The sequence below is a fragment of the Canis lupus genome, chromosome 8, assembly GCF_048164855.1.
Source record: "Canis lupus baileyi chromosome 8, mCanLup2.hap1, whole genome shotgun sequence".
In the NCBI taxonomy this organism is placed as follows: Eukaryota; Metazoa; Chordata; class Mammalia; order Carnivora; family Canidae; genus Canis; species Canis lupus.
The window spans coordinates 58,926,502-58,944,021 of NC_132845.1; the positions used below are offsets into that span (position 1 = coordinate 58,926,502).

Genomic DNA, 17,520 nt, shown 5'->3' on the forward strand with positions numbered 1-17,520 from the left:
AATAATTGAGAAAGTGATACAGTCAAACTTCCTTGAGCTAATCTCAACAGGTACACAGCTAATTTTAAAAATCAACATTTCTAAATTCCATGAAAATTTCTCTATATTGAGGAAAAATAAGGAAAAATTACACAAGAATTCAAAGGGGGAAAGGTTTCCTACAAAGGAAAAATTTGTCTGACTTTAGACATCTTTTCTCCAACATTAGATGCCAGAAACCAGAGTTAAGCCCACAGAATGTTGAGGGAAAAGATTTAAACCTGTGGATTCTATACCCAGCCATGCTATCATTCATATCCAAAGACCAAGGAAAGCTATTCTTAGTGTTTGTTTGTTTGCTCGCTTGCTTGCTTCTTTGTTTCAAGAGTTAAGAAGTAGATCATGTGCACTGAGGACAAAACCCACACCTACATGCCCATAAAGCCCCAATCTTGTTTCTGCTGCCTCTCCCACTTCCTGGCTCACTATACTCCAGCCACACCCATCTTCCTTCTTCCCACTCACCAATCTGTCCCTACACAGAGCCTTTGCACATGCCATTTCCTCTACCTGCCCATGAAACTCTTCCTCTCACTCTTCAAGTCTTAATTAAATCTCCCTCCTCAGAGGGGGTAGGTTTCCTCCCTTGTGTATTATTCACACGCACACACTCACATATGAGTGTACACACACATGCATATACACATACAACTAGAAGTTCCATGAGGGCAGGAACCTACCCTGTCATCCTCTTCAAAATTCTATCCCAGCATCTAGCATGGGACCCGGAACACCACTGGTGACTGTCATACCTCACATTCAACTCCAAATAACATATGAACAAAAACGGAGGGAAAGTAAACTAAAGGAACCTGCAATTAGCATTGAAACCAGCTAAGCAAAGGATCACTCTGCAACTGTTGTTACAAATATGAGTAAAAAGCAGAATTTTAAAAATGCACTAGATGCTGTATCACTCTGCATAGTTACCAGAGAAATAGAAGCCCAAGAACTACAAACATTATTAACAATAGTGTGTATATATTTTTAAATTATTAGTAGAGAAAAAGGAAACAAAACCTAATCCATATAGTAAAAGATAAAACAAAGAAAATGTGTAAAGAAAAAGGACTACAAAATTGGAAGCATTCAACAAAAAAAAAAAAAAAAAGAGAGAGAGAGAAATGACATCAAATGTATTTATAAGTCCTGTTTGGTTAAGATGTTCCAGTTGTACCAAAGACAGAATCTAACCATAGTGCTCTTGCCAAATATGCACCTAACAGAAAGACATGGAAAGTTAAAATGAAAAGGCTAGAAAGAGACATATCAAAGGGACACAAACAAAACAAAGCTGAGATAGAAATATTAAAATATGAAAAAAATAGAATCCAAAGCAAAAAGCATTCACTGGGGGAAAATAGTCATTTTATCTTGACAAAAGATAAAATCCACAATTTCACAATGAAAATATAACTGTCATGAATTGTTTTGTGATGAATAACATAGATTCAGACTTTATAAAAAACAAAAACTATCAGAGACACAAGTAAAAATGGAAAGAATTCTATGGAAGGGAAAGATTTTGACCTACTTCAGCTTTTGGCAGATCAAGAAAGCAGAGAAATAAACAAGAAAGTCCTTGAAAAATGTTATCTATAAAGCTGCTTTACCCTACACACAGGGAATGTCCCTGCTTTTTCAGGGACATTCACCAAGATACATACCAAAAAAAATTTTTTTAATTATGAAGCAGAAAGTTCACAGGCTACTTTCCCTATCATTCAGTAAAACTAGAAACTGATGCCAAACATTTTAGCAGATAAGACAAAGTACTGGGAAATGTCTAATGCTCTACTAAATTATTCTTGGATTAATGAGAAATCAAACTGAAATTTCAGAACTATTAGATCCAAAATTGTAATTTCAGAATTTTTAAAAAATCATTTCAGAGAAAGCACTGCATTTTGAAACTCACAAGACAGGGCCAAAGTAAGGGTCAGAGGCAAACTCATAGCATTAAATGCATTCCTTTTTTAAAAAACTAAGGAAACAAAGTTTTCAATTCAAATACTTGAAAATGCTAATAAAGCAAACCTCAAAAAAACCAAGCCAAAGGAAAACAGGCCGTATTCGAAAATTTAAACAAACAGAATTGATAAATATAGAACTGATTCTTAAGAACAGGCTGAGGGGGAGGGGGATGAAAGAAGGGAAGGACCATAAAACAGCTTGGCAAGACCTGGGCTGAAAAATAAGGAGGGGAAGCTAGAACAAATTATCAGGACCTCCATCATGAGGATGCAACATCTCAGCCCAGGTCCTGTGTAAGGATTTCAAGCCAGTCCACATTTTCTGGAGGGTTTGAAAAGCAATGTTCACCAGGGCTCCTATCACACTTGGCAGACTCCAGCAAGAAAAATAAGAGAAAGAAAGAAAACTCAAATCCACAAGATGAGGAGTACAAAAAGAAAACTAATTAAAGAGATTTTTCCTTTTAATCCTAGGAAAATACTGTACTAAATTTTGTGCCGGTCAGTTCAAAAATCTCAATGAATAAATTATTTTCCGAGAAAACACAACTCACGGATAATTGACTCTGTAGGTAGAAAACCAAAGCGATCCACCACTAAGGATGGGCTTACTTAGCCTGGAATACTCCTCACCTCGGAATGCTGCCTTCCTCAGCTCATTCAGGTCTCACTTCAAATGGCATCCTTTTCAAGGAAGCTTCCATGACACCTTATCAAAAACTCCGACATTGAGTGCCACTTCATGACCCTGTTTCACAGCACTTATGTCTCTATGCAATCACTGGATTATCTATCATTATTTTATTAACTTATTTATTCTCTCTCTCCCCCCCCCCCCACTGCAATGTGAGCTCCTTGAGAACAGGGATCTTGTTCATCAAATTCACCAAGTATTCTGGTGCCTAGCAGATATGTGCTTGGTAAATGGGTTGAATGAATGAGTTAATAAATAAGTAAATGAAGACCAAAGAAAACAAGACAGCTTCCAGAAAATCCTTCCAAATAATCAAAGGAGGGGACGCCTGGGTGGCTCAGTGGTTGAGTGTCTGCCTTTGGGTCAGGGTGTGATCCCGGGGTCCTGGGATTAAGTCCTGCATCGGGCTCCCCGCAGGGAGCCTACTTCTCCCTCTGCCTATGTGTCGGCCTCTCTTGTGTGTCTCTCATGAATAAATAAATAAAATCTTTTAAAAATAAAAAGACTAAAAATAAAATAAAACAAACAAATACTCAAAGAAGAATAAATCTTTGAAGATGAGAATAACTATCCTAGAAAATACTTGAAGTTCCAGAACAACGTGGCTGGCAGGTAAGGGTTCATATATGGAAAAATGGGCACAGGTCTCCAAATTCTACTCCACCATCTTTAGCAGGAAAATGAAAAGCAAGCTTGAAAAGTCACAGAGATGTGTCGGGCTTGTGCAACCAAGAACACATGTGGCATCAGCAAGTCAGCCTTCACTTCCCGTCAGCCTTCATTCCTGTAGGCTGATTGTTTCCCCGACTCCCTGTGTCCTGGAGTCATTCTGGCCTGAATCTAGTGCCACATGAGCCAGGATCACCAATAAACCCATTCTCCATGGTCTATCCTGCCTACGATGTCAGATCTGTGAAGACAAGGCCTTGTTTTGTTCACCACCAAATCCACAGTGGCCTTAGTAGGGGCTCAATAAATCTCAGTAAAATGCACAAATGTATACACAATTTCTTGCTGTCTATCTTCCTGCTCTAGAATGCAAGCTCCATGAGACTAAAAACTTCCTCTGCCTTGTTACCTGCTAACATCCCTGCACTTCTAGACAAAACCTAGCATACAGTAGGCACTCACAAAAATCAATGAAAGAATGATTAAGAATCTCAAAGGCTTGGGGCACCTGGGTGGCTCGGTTGGTTAAGCATCTGCCTTTGGCTCAGGTCATGATCTCAGGGTCTTGGGATGGAGCCCCAGGTCAGGCCCCCTGCTCAGCAGGGAGTCTGCTTCTCCTGCTCCCTCTGCCCCCACACACACACTCATTCTCTCTCTCTCTCTCTCTAGTAAATAAAATCTTTAAAAAATCTCAAGACTTCCCATCAGAGTAATTCCAACTGTTCACTTCCTACCCATCCCAGGAAATGTGGCTTTTTGAGGGGCAGAGAAGGGTTATTTTTAAATAACCACCCTTCTGACAAATTGAGCAGAAGTCATGAAACCGAAGGTCAAGGTCTGCAGATCTTTAAGGGATAATCAAGGACCAGGAACTAGAAGCCAGGGCCACAGGGAAGCAGTCTGGGTCCTAGCACCAGCTCTGCAAGTGACCGAGGGATGGTTTCAAGGAGGTCTTTTCCCTACAGAGACTGAGTGTCCTTGTCCATAAAACAGAGTCGACATAGATCGTGATTCTCAGAGCACGGGCTGCTTATCACTGGGGCATTTGAGGTCAATGAATGTCTGGGAGAAGTGCTGCGGAGAAAAAAAAAATTAAGCTCAGTGGTGGAAGAGGGTGTGCTGAGAGTGGGGGTCACAGATTTAAACACAGTGACCAGGGAAGACCTCACACAACAGGGGACATTTTATTAGTGAGAGGTTGGGAATCTGGGAAAGACTGTTGGGCTGAGAAAACTGCAAGTGCAAAGGCTCTGAGGCAGAAGGATGCCTGGGAGTGTTTGCATAAAAGCCCAGCAGAAGAAGCTAGGATGTAGTGGGTCAACAGGGACAACTTAGGTCAGGTTCTGCGGCCACTGACAGGACCACTTCAGCTTTTCCCAAGTGAGATGAGGCTCCTGGAAGGACATCATCCAATGTGTACAGGATCCCTCAGCAGACTGTGGGGGGACAAGGGGAGGCAGGAAGACCAGTGACGGGAGTGCTGGAGTCGTCCAGGCAAGAGATGGTGCTGGCTCAGCCATGGTAGCAGAGAGAAGGCAAGAAATGGTTGGACTCTGGATGTGTTTTTAAAAGAAGCCAATAGGGGGGATCCCTGTGTGGCTCAGCGGTTTAGCACCCGCCTTTGGCCCAGGGCGTGATCCTGGAGACCCGGGATCAAGTCCCACGTCGGGCTCCCTGCATGGAGCCTGCTTCTCCCTCTCTGTGTCTCTGCCTCTCTCTCTCTCTCTCTCTCCCTCTCCCTCTCATGAATAAATAAATAATCTTAGAAAAAAAGAAAGAAGCCAATAGGATTTGCTGATGGACTGAATGGTGTGTATGTGTGTGTGTGTCCTTTGTCATTTGTTGAGATGGGGCTGAGAGGGGCAGGGTGTGGGTGTGGCGGCCAGCCCCACAGTCACCAATCTTCCCAGCTCCCTGCTTCCTAGGCCCCTGGTAGGGCTGCCATCCTCCAGCCCCTGAGGATGTTAGATGTGATCATGGGATTTGCTCTGGCCAATGGCAGGTGCCACCTGTAGGCAAAACTCATCCCCGTCTCTGGCCATACAGCCATGGAAGCCTAGAGATGGAACCTCTTTTATCCAGGTCCCTGATGAGGACAGCATGAAACACAGTCCCCACGGTTGTCTGAACCTTCCCAGATTTGCAAGTGGTGACGGCAGCACGACTCAGCCTGTCCCAGCTGATGAGGGTGGGAAGGCAAGCAGTTAGTTTGGGCTTTGTTCATTCCCTTCAACTGAGTGATGACTCGAGACTTGTGTCCACCCCACCCCACTGTGCTCCAAGGAGGGTCTCCCTCCCTCCATGCTTCTTCCAGAACCACCCAGAAGAGCTCTGACGAGGCTGGGGGGGGGGGGAGGTGCCACATGGGACAAGGCTGGCAGCCAAGAGCACAGGGGGTACAGACAGAATCAAGGAGATAAGCCTCCTTCCCCCTTTTCTGGAACTGGACCCTCTGACAGAGAACACAGGGTAGAGAGAGGCCCGGAGAGAAGGGAGGACAAATGGACACAGACGGAGGGGAGGGGAGGATCCACAAGTGTGTCCCAGAGGCGACAGGGCGCAGATCCAGTTGGCTTGCGGAGAAGCTGCCTCCCACATGCTGAGTTTCCTAGATGGTGAATGATGGATAAAAATAACTGGGGACAGTTTGGAGAGGCGCAGTGAGCTGGGATGAGTGGAAGCCCCCCAATAGGGCATGGATGGAAGGAGGAGGAAGACTGCGTGAGGGAGGGTCTGGCCAGGCTGTCCTGCATCCCCCACATGCCCAGGGCCAAGGGAGGAAGGCCTGGAAGAGCCACAGACTCCTGTGCTCCTGGAAGAGAGCAGAGAAGGGGCCATATGTGCCCCTCCTGGCTCCCGGGGCTACCTCAGGCTCCCCTCTGCCCCTCTCCTCCAGCAACTCAGGCCGCTCCCTCCACATACATGTGCATGTGTGCACACATGTGCCTGTGCGTGTGTGCATGTGTGCGTGTGCATGTATGCGGTGTGCACGTCTCTTGTCTGTGTATGCCTGCATGTCCATTGTGTCTCTGCGTGGGTGTCTACGTCTGTGTCTCTCTCCCTCATGTCCCTCCCTCCCCCTACACTGACCTCCCCTCCCCACCCTGGTCCAGGTGTCACCTCAGACCCAGTCCCTGGCAGGCTGGGACATAGGACAAGGCTCCTGCAGCTACCGGCCGTCCCCTCAGCTCTGCTCCCTGAAGCTGGAGCACAGAGGCGACCCTGGAGTCCCCACCAGTGGGGAGGCGGGCAGGCCCTGCACCCTACAACCACGCTCTCCAAACAGCTTGGGCAGCCTGCGCCCAGGCCACCTTCCACACCTCGCCAACATTACCAGCCAACCATAGAGTTCAGTTCCCTCGTATAGGTTTTTGGAGCTGAGGGACTGCTTGGGGGCAGAGAGTCTGGCCTTCCATTCGGAGTAGGTATCAACCAGGAACCCTGGAAGGAGCCAGTCCAAAAGCTTGGTACCACAATGAACCCCACTTTTCAGATACAGAAACTGAGGACCACGTTTCCCCTGAAAACTCGGAAGGGGAAAAACACCTGCTTGCTCTGTTCTAAACCACTGTCTCCACTAGTGTCCCCACCCAAACCGCATCCTCCTTGGGCTCTCTGAGATCCCTGGGACAGGCTTGTCTCCCCACAAGCCAGGACTGTCTGACCTTGCCCTGTTGTGTCCACTCCCCCTGACACCACATGACTGGCCCTTCTGGGAGCCCTCAATGGTTCCTTGTGGTCTGAGCATTTCCGAGGCAATATGCACATTCCCAGGACCAGGGGCACTGGGCATCAGCTCTCCAAGGCCAAGGGATTTTGCCCCTTCCTAAGGACCGCTGTGCCCCGCTCCTGGGACACCACAGTGAGAAGCAGCTGAACGTGGTCTCTGCTCTGCTCTAAGGTGCTCACTTTAGCACGAGAGACACAAATCATAAAGTGGCGTGCAAATAAGTAAGATGGTCATTTTAGCGAGCCAGACGTGTGGTGAAGACAAGAAGCCTCTGGAGGAGACAGGAGCTAGGGCTGGTGGTTGGCAAGAGTCTGCCGGCAGAGCAGAGACCTAGACACACAGGAAGGGAGTTCGGGGCAGGGCACTGGCAAGAGCAAACACCCCAGAGTGGGACACCAGCTTGGAGCACTCAGAACTGCAGGGCGGCCAGCCGGTCAGAGCGGGGTGAGAGGAAGATGGTTCCAGAAGACAAGAGAGCAGGAGGAGGCAGGTGGAGCCAGCGGGCAAGGGTGCTGCCGGGGGGCCGGCCCCACCCCACACTCTGCAGAAGCCAGCGCCAGGCCTGCCCACTGCCTCATTCATTGCCAGATGCAAAATGACAGGGCTGGCTCAGACGCTCGTGCCCACAACTGCTGCGTCTCCAAAACCCCTGGGGAGCTGGTTAGAAATACAGATTCCTGGGCCTCGCCCCAGACCAACCAAGCAAAAAGTCCAAGGGCAAGACCCTGGGGACCTGCACTTTAACCAGTTCTCTAGATGAATCAGGGGCATCAGCCAAGTTAGGGAGACACCAGGTGTGTCAGGGATAGCCTGATGCAGTCTCCAGGGACAGGTCTCAGGACACTGTAGGCCACAGGTATGTTTAGGGGGGATGCCTTTCTCTGTGACACAGGTACGTGGTTTCGCACCAGCGTCATAGAGCCCCAGAGCACCAGATGGTGTAGAACCTCTGGCCTCCAGCACAGCTGCAGTGTCTTGGCTAAAAGAAGGAGGCCAGGGCTGACGGAATGGCCACAAACTCCTTGGGTTCCCAGATGTGCCCCTGCTGCGTAAGGAGGGGGCATCTCTGTTCCCACCCGACCAGCATCTACTGTCCCTTCTATTAGGACCAGCCCTGGAGTCTGAGGGATGCCTGTGATACAGTGATTGCTATAATTCCCCCAACTCTTTCACCCTTCCATGTTTCCATGCCCTTGGCCCCCGTGACTCCACAGCATCCCCCACATGCCCACGCTGGGCTCGGCCACGTGACATGCTTTGGCCAATGGGATGTAAGTAAATGCGATGCATGCAGAGGCTGGAAGAGCACTTGCACGGTGCAGCTTGCTTCAGCCGTCACGTCTCTGCCACCACCATGAGAACAGGCCCAGGTTAGCCTGTTGGAGGATAAGAGGCCCAGGTGCCAACATCATCCCAGCCCACAGCCAGTGACCACCGCACGTGAGTGAGCCCAACCCAGCCCAACCTAAATCGCTGAGCCACAGACTCAAACTGAGTAAATGCCTGCAGTTCGATGCCACTGAGGCTTGGCCGTCGTTGTTACCCAGTGTTGCGCAGCGAGAGCTAACTGCTACACTCCTCTCACTCTCAGACCATGCGGTTCAGGCAGAGCTGTCTTCATCTCCCACCCCAGGAGCATGACCAGGTGACTGAGGGTACATGTGAATGAGGCCCGGCCAACCCACACAGCTCACTCCCTTGGGCCACACTGATTGGGTCAGGGGTGAGGACATAATCCAGTGGATCCTCTGAGAACCAGTTCTGGACTTTTGTTTGGACCTTGAGAAGGAAGACCTCACTTATCCACTGGAGTTCCTGGAAGGACAGGAGGTGAGCTCAAAGCTTCCAGGGATGGCCACAGGGGGAGAGTCCACTTGAGAAAGAAGCTAACCCAGAGGAAGGCAGAGCCAAGTGCTGGAAGGACTCAGATTCCCAACAACCCTGCTGGATCCAGCCATGCCACACACCCAAACTCTTCCCATGAGACTATTAAGAGACACCACAAGGGTGCCCGGCAGCTCAGTCAGTGGAGCGTGCGACTCTTGATCTGAGAGCTGTGAGTTTGAGCCCTATGCTGGGTGTGGAGATTACTTTTTAAAAAGGGAGGGGGACACCTGGATGGCTCAGTTGGTGAAGCGTCCAACTCTTGATTTTGGCTCAGGTCATGATCGCAGAGATTGAGCCCTGCATCGGGCTGGAGCTCAGCACGGAGTCTGCTGGTCTCCCTGCCTCTGCCTCTCCCCCCATTTGAGCTCTCTCTCCCTCTCGCGCTCAAACAAATGAATAAATAAATTATCTTTTAAAACTCAGTATCTGCCCAAGTGCCATCTGTTCCCCTGATCCCCAGTTCCGGTCCTCTGTCCCCACAGGACCGGCTGTGTGATCCCACACCCCCCTCCCAGAACACGGCAGATGGCACCAGCCTCGGCCCCCGGCCCCACGCCGTCACATCAGATTCTCTCAAGACCATGAACCAACAGACATGGGATCGAATCCTGTTACCAGCGGAGCTCTGCTCTAGAAATTGCAAACTAGCAAGAGGAGGTTTTGCTCACCCCTCAGAAGGGTTTGCTTTTGGCCCACAGGGCAGGCTTATTTTTAATTGAATCAGTTCTTGAATTTTACACAAGCAAGAGATTTCTTATAAACACCTGGAGTTTTGACAAAATGGACAAGTGGGCCCCCTGTGGGCCTCCACCCTGCAATGAGGATGGTCATCTGGGGCTCGGCAGCTGCCCCTTTGGCTGAGGTACATGTCTCCAGGTCCCCACAGCCCCCGCCACGCCCTCTATGACACTCTCTTGTTGTTCCGGGCTGGCCCTTGTAGGGTTTTAGTTGGCAGGAGGGCCCATCGATTCGGAGCTGCAGGAGCCTGGGTGGCCTTGGCTTTGAGCTGCGGGGCCTGGAGATGGCCTCTCCGCCTGGATGCTGTGGGGCACAGCAGCCTCTCTGAAACACGCCTTTTTCCAGACTGGGACTTAAGTCCACTTCTGTCACTTTGGACCATCACAGTCCTGCAGGCAACACAGAAGCCCAAGGTCATAGATGGTTCCGAGCCTGGTGCCCTAGAATTTAAACAGGGGTGATGACTATTCTGAACCCCTCCAGCTCCCCACAGGGTCCCATGGAGCACTGCTTCTCAGGAGCAGAATAGAAGAGGGGGAGCAAAGAAAGAACGAATGACAAGCCCATGGGAATGACGGGCATGGAGCACAGAGCCCGGGCCTCTCACTGTACCCAGAAGTCCAGAGAAGTTCTAGAATCCTAAATGCATTCAACACAGTCCGTGCACCCTTACTAAGGGCAGATGAGCTCATCTAGGTCCCAGAATGTGGCATCCTGTGAAATGGACCAAGTCCTGCCCCCACGGAGCTGGCATGTGGGAAGGGGAGAGATTATAATAAACAAAATCAATGAGGACAATATGTAGTCAGTAAGACAACAATTACAGCCATGGGGGGAGAAGGTGGGAGACCAGTGCTGGGGAGCGGGAGTGAGGTCACTGATTGAGAGCCAGTGCTCAGGGAAGGCCTCTGGGAAACAGGACATTTGAGCCCAGACCTGCCTGGGAGAAGAGACCCCAGATAGCAGGAACAGCAAGTACAAAGGCCCAGGGGCAGGAGGGCATTGCCCTGTTCCAGGACCAGCAAGGAGACCCCTGAGGCTAGCGTGGAGTGAAGGGGGTGGGGTCAGAGAGGCAATGTGGGTACATCACAGCAGGCCCCAGGCCCCATAAGTGGGTAGCCCTGAATTTAAGTGAGGCCACGCAGAGTGGAGGGAGGCGATCTCACTTGAGCTAGAAGGCAGACCATGGAGGCCAAGGGCAGAAGCAGGGAGCCCAGGGAGGCGCCACTGTCCTAGTCCAGGGGCTGGGCACTGGGGCACAGGCCAGGGCAGAGCCGTAGGTCCTGGAGGACTCCAAGGCTTGGGGCCTGAGCCCCTGGAAGGGGGCAGATGGTGTTCCCATGAGGGGGAGGCCACAGGCATAGGCCGGTGCCTCTCCCGTGGGATCCCAGGCCCAGTGTTCACAGACCTGCCAGGCTTTTGAGGAAGGCCATAAATCCAGATGTTTCCGTGCAGTGTCTCAATTTGCAAATGTTGGTGACCCACTCCAAGACTGTAAACACTGTAAGGCCAAACAAAACAGATGGACAATTCGGAGCGGACCCCCAGGCCACAGGGTCAGTCACAGCCAGTGCCATCACCGAGGGTTTGCTATGCGCCCACAGAGCACCCGCACCATCACCTTTAACTCCAGCCAGGCTAGTGGGGCAGCTGTTATCATCCCTATGTCCCAGCCAGTCTATGGGGCAGCTGTTATCATCCCTGTGTCCCAGCCAAGGGAACTGAGGCCCAGAGAGGATAAGCTCCTCAACCAAGGCCACACAGCAGGCTAGTGGTGTTTGGGAGGGCTGGGGCCTGGGCTGTCTGTCCCTGAAGCCTGTCATCATGGGGTGCTCTGCTGCCTCCATCAGCCAGACCAAAAACAAACAAAATCTTCATTCTACAGGTAAGTAAAGAAAAGGCCCGAGAGAAGGAGTAGGACTTAGCCAGAGTCACTTGGCAAGCTGGCGGCAGAGCCTGGCCTCGAACCTGGAGCTCATGACTCCCGGCGCACAGCTCCCCTCTATTGGAGGAGCCCAGGGTGCCTGAACGAATTGGGTTGGTGGGGGTGTGGTGCAGCATAGCAGGCAAGAGCCGGGTTCTAGAACCTTCTGCCACTTAGTAGCTGTGTGACCTTGAGCAAGTCAGTTTATCTCTCTGTGCCCCAGAAAGCAGGTGTCACCATGGCACTTGGCTGCCATAGACGCGTTCCTGAAGTGGAAGGAAACAACGCTGGTCTTGGACTTAGAGCCATGCCTTTCAAAGTCCGAGTCTTCACCCACCGGGCGATCCCAACACAAAGCCCATCCGATATTACACCAACACACTCCCAACACTAGAACCTTCCTGGGCGGGGACATCAGACCGGTCCTCACCCTGGTGAAAAAGGTTTATCGGCATAATTTAAGGGAACAAGCAGAAGAGGTAAATTCTTCCATAGAAAAGATGGGAAAGCAAAGAAAGGCATGGGGGGGTCAGCAAGGGGCTTTCTCCTCCTGGTGAGCACGCCCCCACCCACACGCACCCCACGTACACCCTGTGTAAGGGAGGGGTCGTGTATAGCAGGCACCTCGTGAACGGGGAGGGGTCCCCAGCCGGCCCCCCGCCTCTCTGCAGGGTAAGAAGACACCCGGAGCCTGAGAAGGGGCAGTGCTCCTAACGACAACCAGCATTCAAGCCCCGGATGTTCAGGGAGCACCTAGTACGGGCCGGCGCTGCGAGCGCTAAGGAACCAGCAGCGACCGGAGCAGATAAACTTGGCCGCCACCTTCACCGAGCTGGTGGGCAATACGCAGAACCAACAAGCAACACTGAGATCAAAGCCCGTGGCAAGTGCTGGGAGAAAAATCAAGCAGGGAACGTGTGGGGAGATCGATTTTGAACTGGGTGCTCAGAGAGAGCTCAGCACTGTCTTGAAGAAGTTTCTAGAAACAACCTTGTGGCCACCTAGGGGAAAAGCTGTCCAGGCAGAGGGAAGGGCCAGTGCGAAGACTCTGGGTGCTGGCGTTGGGGGCCAGTGTGGCAGGAGTCAGTGACCACGATGAGGGGAGCAGGAGAGGAGCCCAGAGGAGTGGCACAGCTGTGGAGGAGCTATGGGAGGACGTGACTTTGACTGTAAGTGACAGTGGGGCCATCAGACAGGGCTGGACAAAGGAGGGACAGGATCTGGCAGCTGCTGTGGGGCTGGGTGAAGAGCAGACTGGGGTGGTGGGGTCAACGGTGGAAGCAGGGTGACCACTGCAGAAGAGCACCGGGGGGGGGTGGCAAGGGGCGCTCCCATACCCAGCAGGGGCACGGCATCTTCCCCACACTATTTCACTGAATATTCCCACTTCCAGCAAGTGCCACCTGCTCTGATGCCCATTCTAGAGGGGAACAAACTGAGGCTCTTGCCCAAGCCACACTGCTAACAGGAGACTCGGGAAGCCTCCATCCTTCACAGAGGAGGATGGGCTCCATCCCAGGGGAAAGAGTGGGTTCAGAGGGTCCCGCTCCTGCTTCCCGTGACCCATCCCGCCCTTCCCTGGGGCTGCCTCCATCTCACCTCCTTCCAGGGATGTCTCACCTCCCTCCAGGCATCCCGGGAGCCCTCCCCGACCCTGCCCTGCCACCCCATCGGTCTTCCCGAGTCTCCTCCTTCCTCGGGTTCAAACACACACCGGATGAAGTCCATCCTCACCTGTGCTCCCAGTTAGCACCACCACACAGCCCGGCCACCCATCACCCCACCCCCACCCCCAGAACCACACTATTCCTTTTCCGGACCTTTCCTCCGCTGCCCCCGCCCCCCGAATGCCTACAACGGGCAACCACCCAGCCCTTCTGAGCATCTAATCCAGAGGAGAAATCCAATTTGCGTGAAGGGCTCAGGGTAATTCTGTGTCAAGGCCATGCTCCCTTTCTGTTTGTTGAAGGAGGTTGATGCTCCTTCTTGGAGGAAGGAGAAAAGCTTTCTTTGTGCCCGGTCTGGTGAAATTGTGTCTGTTTAGGACAGGCTGCAGTTTTCTTTGTGAACGCTGTAGATTTTTTCATGTGGGTAAAAGGGCTTATTAGATTTCCCTGTGGCTGCACAGAGTGGGGAGAGGCTCTTCTGGGCGCAGAAAGAAATTACCGATCAGGCGTTGGAGAGGAAGGAGCAGTTAGCAGCTGCTTCTCACGGAGAGGTCAGGATTTCGTGGTTGGCGTTTTCTTTGGGGTGAACGTGAAACGCTGGGAAGGAAAGAAAGCCTTGCCTGTAGTTTGGGAGGGAGGGAAAAGAGACATGGTCTGCGATGTCTCAGAGGTGGGCAGATAGGAGGGCAGGGTTTTGTTAGGGCCAGGGAGGGCGGTTGTTGGGGGCGGGTTTTTTTTTTTTCCCCTCCTCAAGTAAAAAATAAATTTAAAAAATGGTCACAGAACGCAGAAGAAGTGTTGTCATAGCAACAAAAGTTTGAGGCCAGGTACTTCCTGACATCCCTTCAGGACCACAGAGGTGGCAAAGGCAGGATTTGGGCACCGTGGGATCAGCCAGGGAAGCCATCCAAGCTGGCTCAGACCTCCCAAATTTCTCACCGGCTCTGACAGGCTGATAACTATTTTCCAAGCTCTCGGGGAGGAAAATTGTGATTTTCTGGGAGGGGCGATCTCTAGCCAACAGCGATCAAAGGGAAAGGACAAACTGTGGGTTTGCATTATTTGCCCAACAAACTAACCACCCATGTTTTTACGAACACAGGACTGGGGATGAGGGTCTTAGGCTGAGTGCCACCCCCCAAAATGACGCCCGTCCCAGATCCCCCAACAGCATCATTCACTCCACCCAGATCCCTTTCTGTCTCCAAAGATAATTGGGGCCCCCTTGCCAGCTGGACACAGAAGCCTCTCTGAACCCCCAACTCCTCATCTGAAAGTAGGCACCCTAGAAGTGCCTGCCGCGGAGGCCTTGGCAAGGAGTCAGCAAGATCTGGCAGGTGAGAAGTTTTAGCAGTGCCTGGTGCGCATTAAAAGCTCAATAAATGTAAGCTAACATTGCTTTAAATGTTTTTCAATTAATAATTTTTAAAACTGCTCCGGCTTAAACACCCTGTGTCAAGCCCTGGATGAGCGACACGGATGAGCTCCAACCAGGGAAGTACCCGCAAGAGGTGGGGCCGTGACCTTCAGGGAGAAGCCAAGAGAGACCTCAGTGAAGAGGCTCAGCCAGTCATCGAGGGCCTGGACACCTACGGAGGAAGGGACCGCAGGGACCCGGCAACTCCAGAGACACAATGTTGTGTTTTTAAGTACATGTATGAAGGAAAGACAAGGAGGCTGCATTTCTACACCAAGGAGAAACTTGCTGACAAGTGAAGGTGATGTGTGGGGGACCTCTACCCCAAAAGGTGCGGATGTTCTCCAGGACAAGACACTACAAGACCTCCGTGGAAAAGGTCAGGGTCAGGCTGAGTGGAACGCAGAGAATTTTAGCCAGTCTGCTTTTTGAGGTTTTTTGTTTTTTGTTTTAATTACAACCTGGAGTAAAGATGTGACTTCTGAGTGCACACCAGAAGTGAGTCTGATGGGGAGAAAGTAGTCAGAGGTGGAACCGTATCCAAACACGGAGTGTCTGGCACATGGCTAGTGTCACACAGGTGGTCACAGAAAAGTCCAGCCCAGCACCTCCAGAGGCAAGGCAGAGCAGAGAGCACCCCGGGAAACCTCTGCTTTATCATCCCAAGGTCTCATCCAATGCGAATCCCATAAAAATGTACACGACCTACTATGCAGAGGACACTACCCACAGGCTGGGGGATGACGGGGAACCAGGCAGCCCAGTCCCTGCCCTCACCGGGGACATCCTGCAGAGACAAGGGACGAGAAGCCAGTGACCAGAGGCAGGCTCCAGAAAATTTCAGGTTGTGCCGAGTCTGATGAAGGAGATAAAGGTGATGATGAGAGACAAAGTTAGGGGACCCTGCCTCCAAAGGGGATGGGGAGATCTTCTCTCCAGAAGACCCTGCCTGGGAAGACAGGTGGGCAAGTCCCAGGGGAGCTGAGGCCCCGGAAGCTGTGGGGAAGGGAATTCCAGGCAGAGGGAGCAGCCTCCCAGGGTTTATCTTACACCTTCTTGTCTGTGTCCTTACGCGAACAGGCCGAGGGCTCATCCAGGGCAAACTCCGTTGTCACCCACCCCCACCTACACCGGAGGGCTCACATAGACGCACAAGAGCGGTCCGTGAATGCACAGACTTTTAACCTTGGGGAGAGAGGTCAATTCACTCAAGAGGGTCCCGGCGCCCGGACCTACAGCAACCCGGTCTGGGCGGCAGTGGGTGGTGTGGCCCCGCACCCGGCCCACGCCCAGGGCCTCACTGCCCTCCTCGGGGGCACTGCCTCCGCCCTGGCTGCCCCGGGGGCAGTTTGCTCTGCCGACTGGACAGTCACCCCCCAGCCAATGTGATTGGAGCCTGGCCGAGCAGTCCCGCTTTCCCGCCCGCCGCATCCTCTCTCCCGGGCAGGGGGGCCTCCCCTCCCCTCCCCTCCCCTCCCCCCCCCCCGCCCACTCCCGGGCCGCCCGAGCCCCGTCCGGGAGGACGACCCCCACCCCCGCGGGGCCGCTGGCTCCCGGGACGTGCGCCCTCCCCGCAGCGGGCCGGGCCGGGAGCGGGGCGCCGGGGCTCCGCCACGACGGCGGGGGCGGGGGCGAGCCCGGAGACGAGTTGTGGCGCGGAGAGGAGCGCGCGCCCCGCCGGCCCGGGAGCCCGGGAGCCCGGGAGCCCCGGAGCCGGGGCCCTGGAGACGCGCCTCCCCGGGGCGCGGCGACGTCCCCGCAGGCGCCCAGCGCTCGGGAAGGGCCTCCGCTGCGCCCGGAGCCCCGCACGGCCGCGCGTCCCGGCCGCCCCCCGCGCCCCCGCGCCCCCGCGGCCCCGCTGTCCCCGCTGTCCCCGCCCCGGGCTGCGGCCGAGCCCTGCGGAGCGCCGGGACCCCTCGGGCGGCAGCCGGGGGGCGCGCGGGGCCGGGGCGCGGGGGGCGCGGGGGGCGCGGGGGGCGCGCGGGGCCGGGGGCCCGGAGCCCCGCCGCCGGCGCCGCCGCGCACTCACCGAGCCCGCCGAGCTCCTCCTCGCACGAGTACCAGATGCCGGTGTGGAAATTCCTGAAGAGGAAGCGGTCGTCGCCCGTCTCCCAGCTGTAGAGCGCGCCGCCAGGGGGGCCGTTCCCGGCGGCGGCGGCGGCGGCGGTGGCAGCGGGGGCGGCCGTGCCGTTGGCCGTGGCGTTGGCGCCCGAGTTGGGGCAGTTGGCGCGCCCGCCCTGGCCGCAGCCCGGCTTGGGGACCCGCTGCGTGCCCTGGCACCAGTGCGTGGTGAGGAAGGCGGTGGTGGCGAAGAGCAGCGCCAGCAGGTTCAGGGCCACGGCCAGGAGCGCTCGGCCGCGGCGGCTCGTCTTCATGCCGCCCGCGCCGCCGGGACCGCGCCGCCGGGGAGCTCCGCGCGCGAAGTTGGCAGCCGGCGCCCCGCGTCAGCGGCCGCTGCCCGCCGCGCCCCGGGGCTCGGGCGCCTGCGATCGGCGGCGGCGGACGCGGCGCGGGCCCATGGCCCCCCCACCCGGGGCGAGGGCGAGGGCGAGGGCGCGGCGCGGGGGGCGCGGGGGGCGCGGGGGGCGCGGGCGGCGGCGGCGGAGCGGCTCCGGCGCGCCCGGAGCCCGGAGCCCGGAGCGCGAGTGCACCTCGGCGAGGAGCCGCTGGCGCCTGGCAGCGGCCACGGCGCAGGGACGCGCGCCCCTCCGTGGGGAGACACCTGCAGGCGGCCGGCGACACTGTTCCGGCGCCCGCCCCAAGCGGGGAGAGGGGGCGCCCC

The 17,520-nt window shown here is 54.1% G+C and overlaps 1 protein-coding gene across 3 annotated transcripts in view; it reads right to left on the reverse strand.

The window, feature by feature from the left end:
• GSG1L (GSG1 like) overlaps positions 1-17,176 on the reverse strand; it is a 202,157-nt gene extending 184,981 nt beyond the window's left edge. For 2 of the 3 annotated variants that reach the window (XM_072836276.1, XM_072836275.1), the window contains exon 1: positions 16,768-17,167. In XM_072836276.1, coding sequence (XP_072692377.1) covers positions 16,768-17,113 — 346 coding nt within the window. In that variant the 5' untranslated portion in view covers positions 17,114-17,167. Of the gene's footprint in view, positions 1-16,767 lie in introns of all 3 variants that reach the window. The other variant, XM_072836277.1, reaches the window with a different exon arrangement.
• Positions 17,177-17,520: the final 344 nt, after the last annotated feature.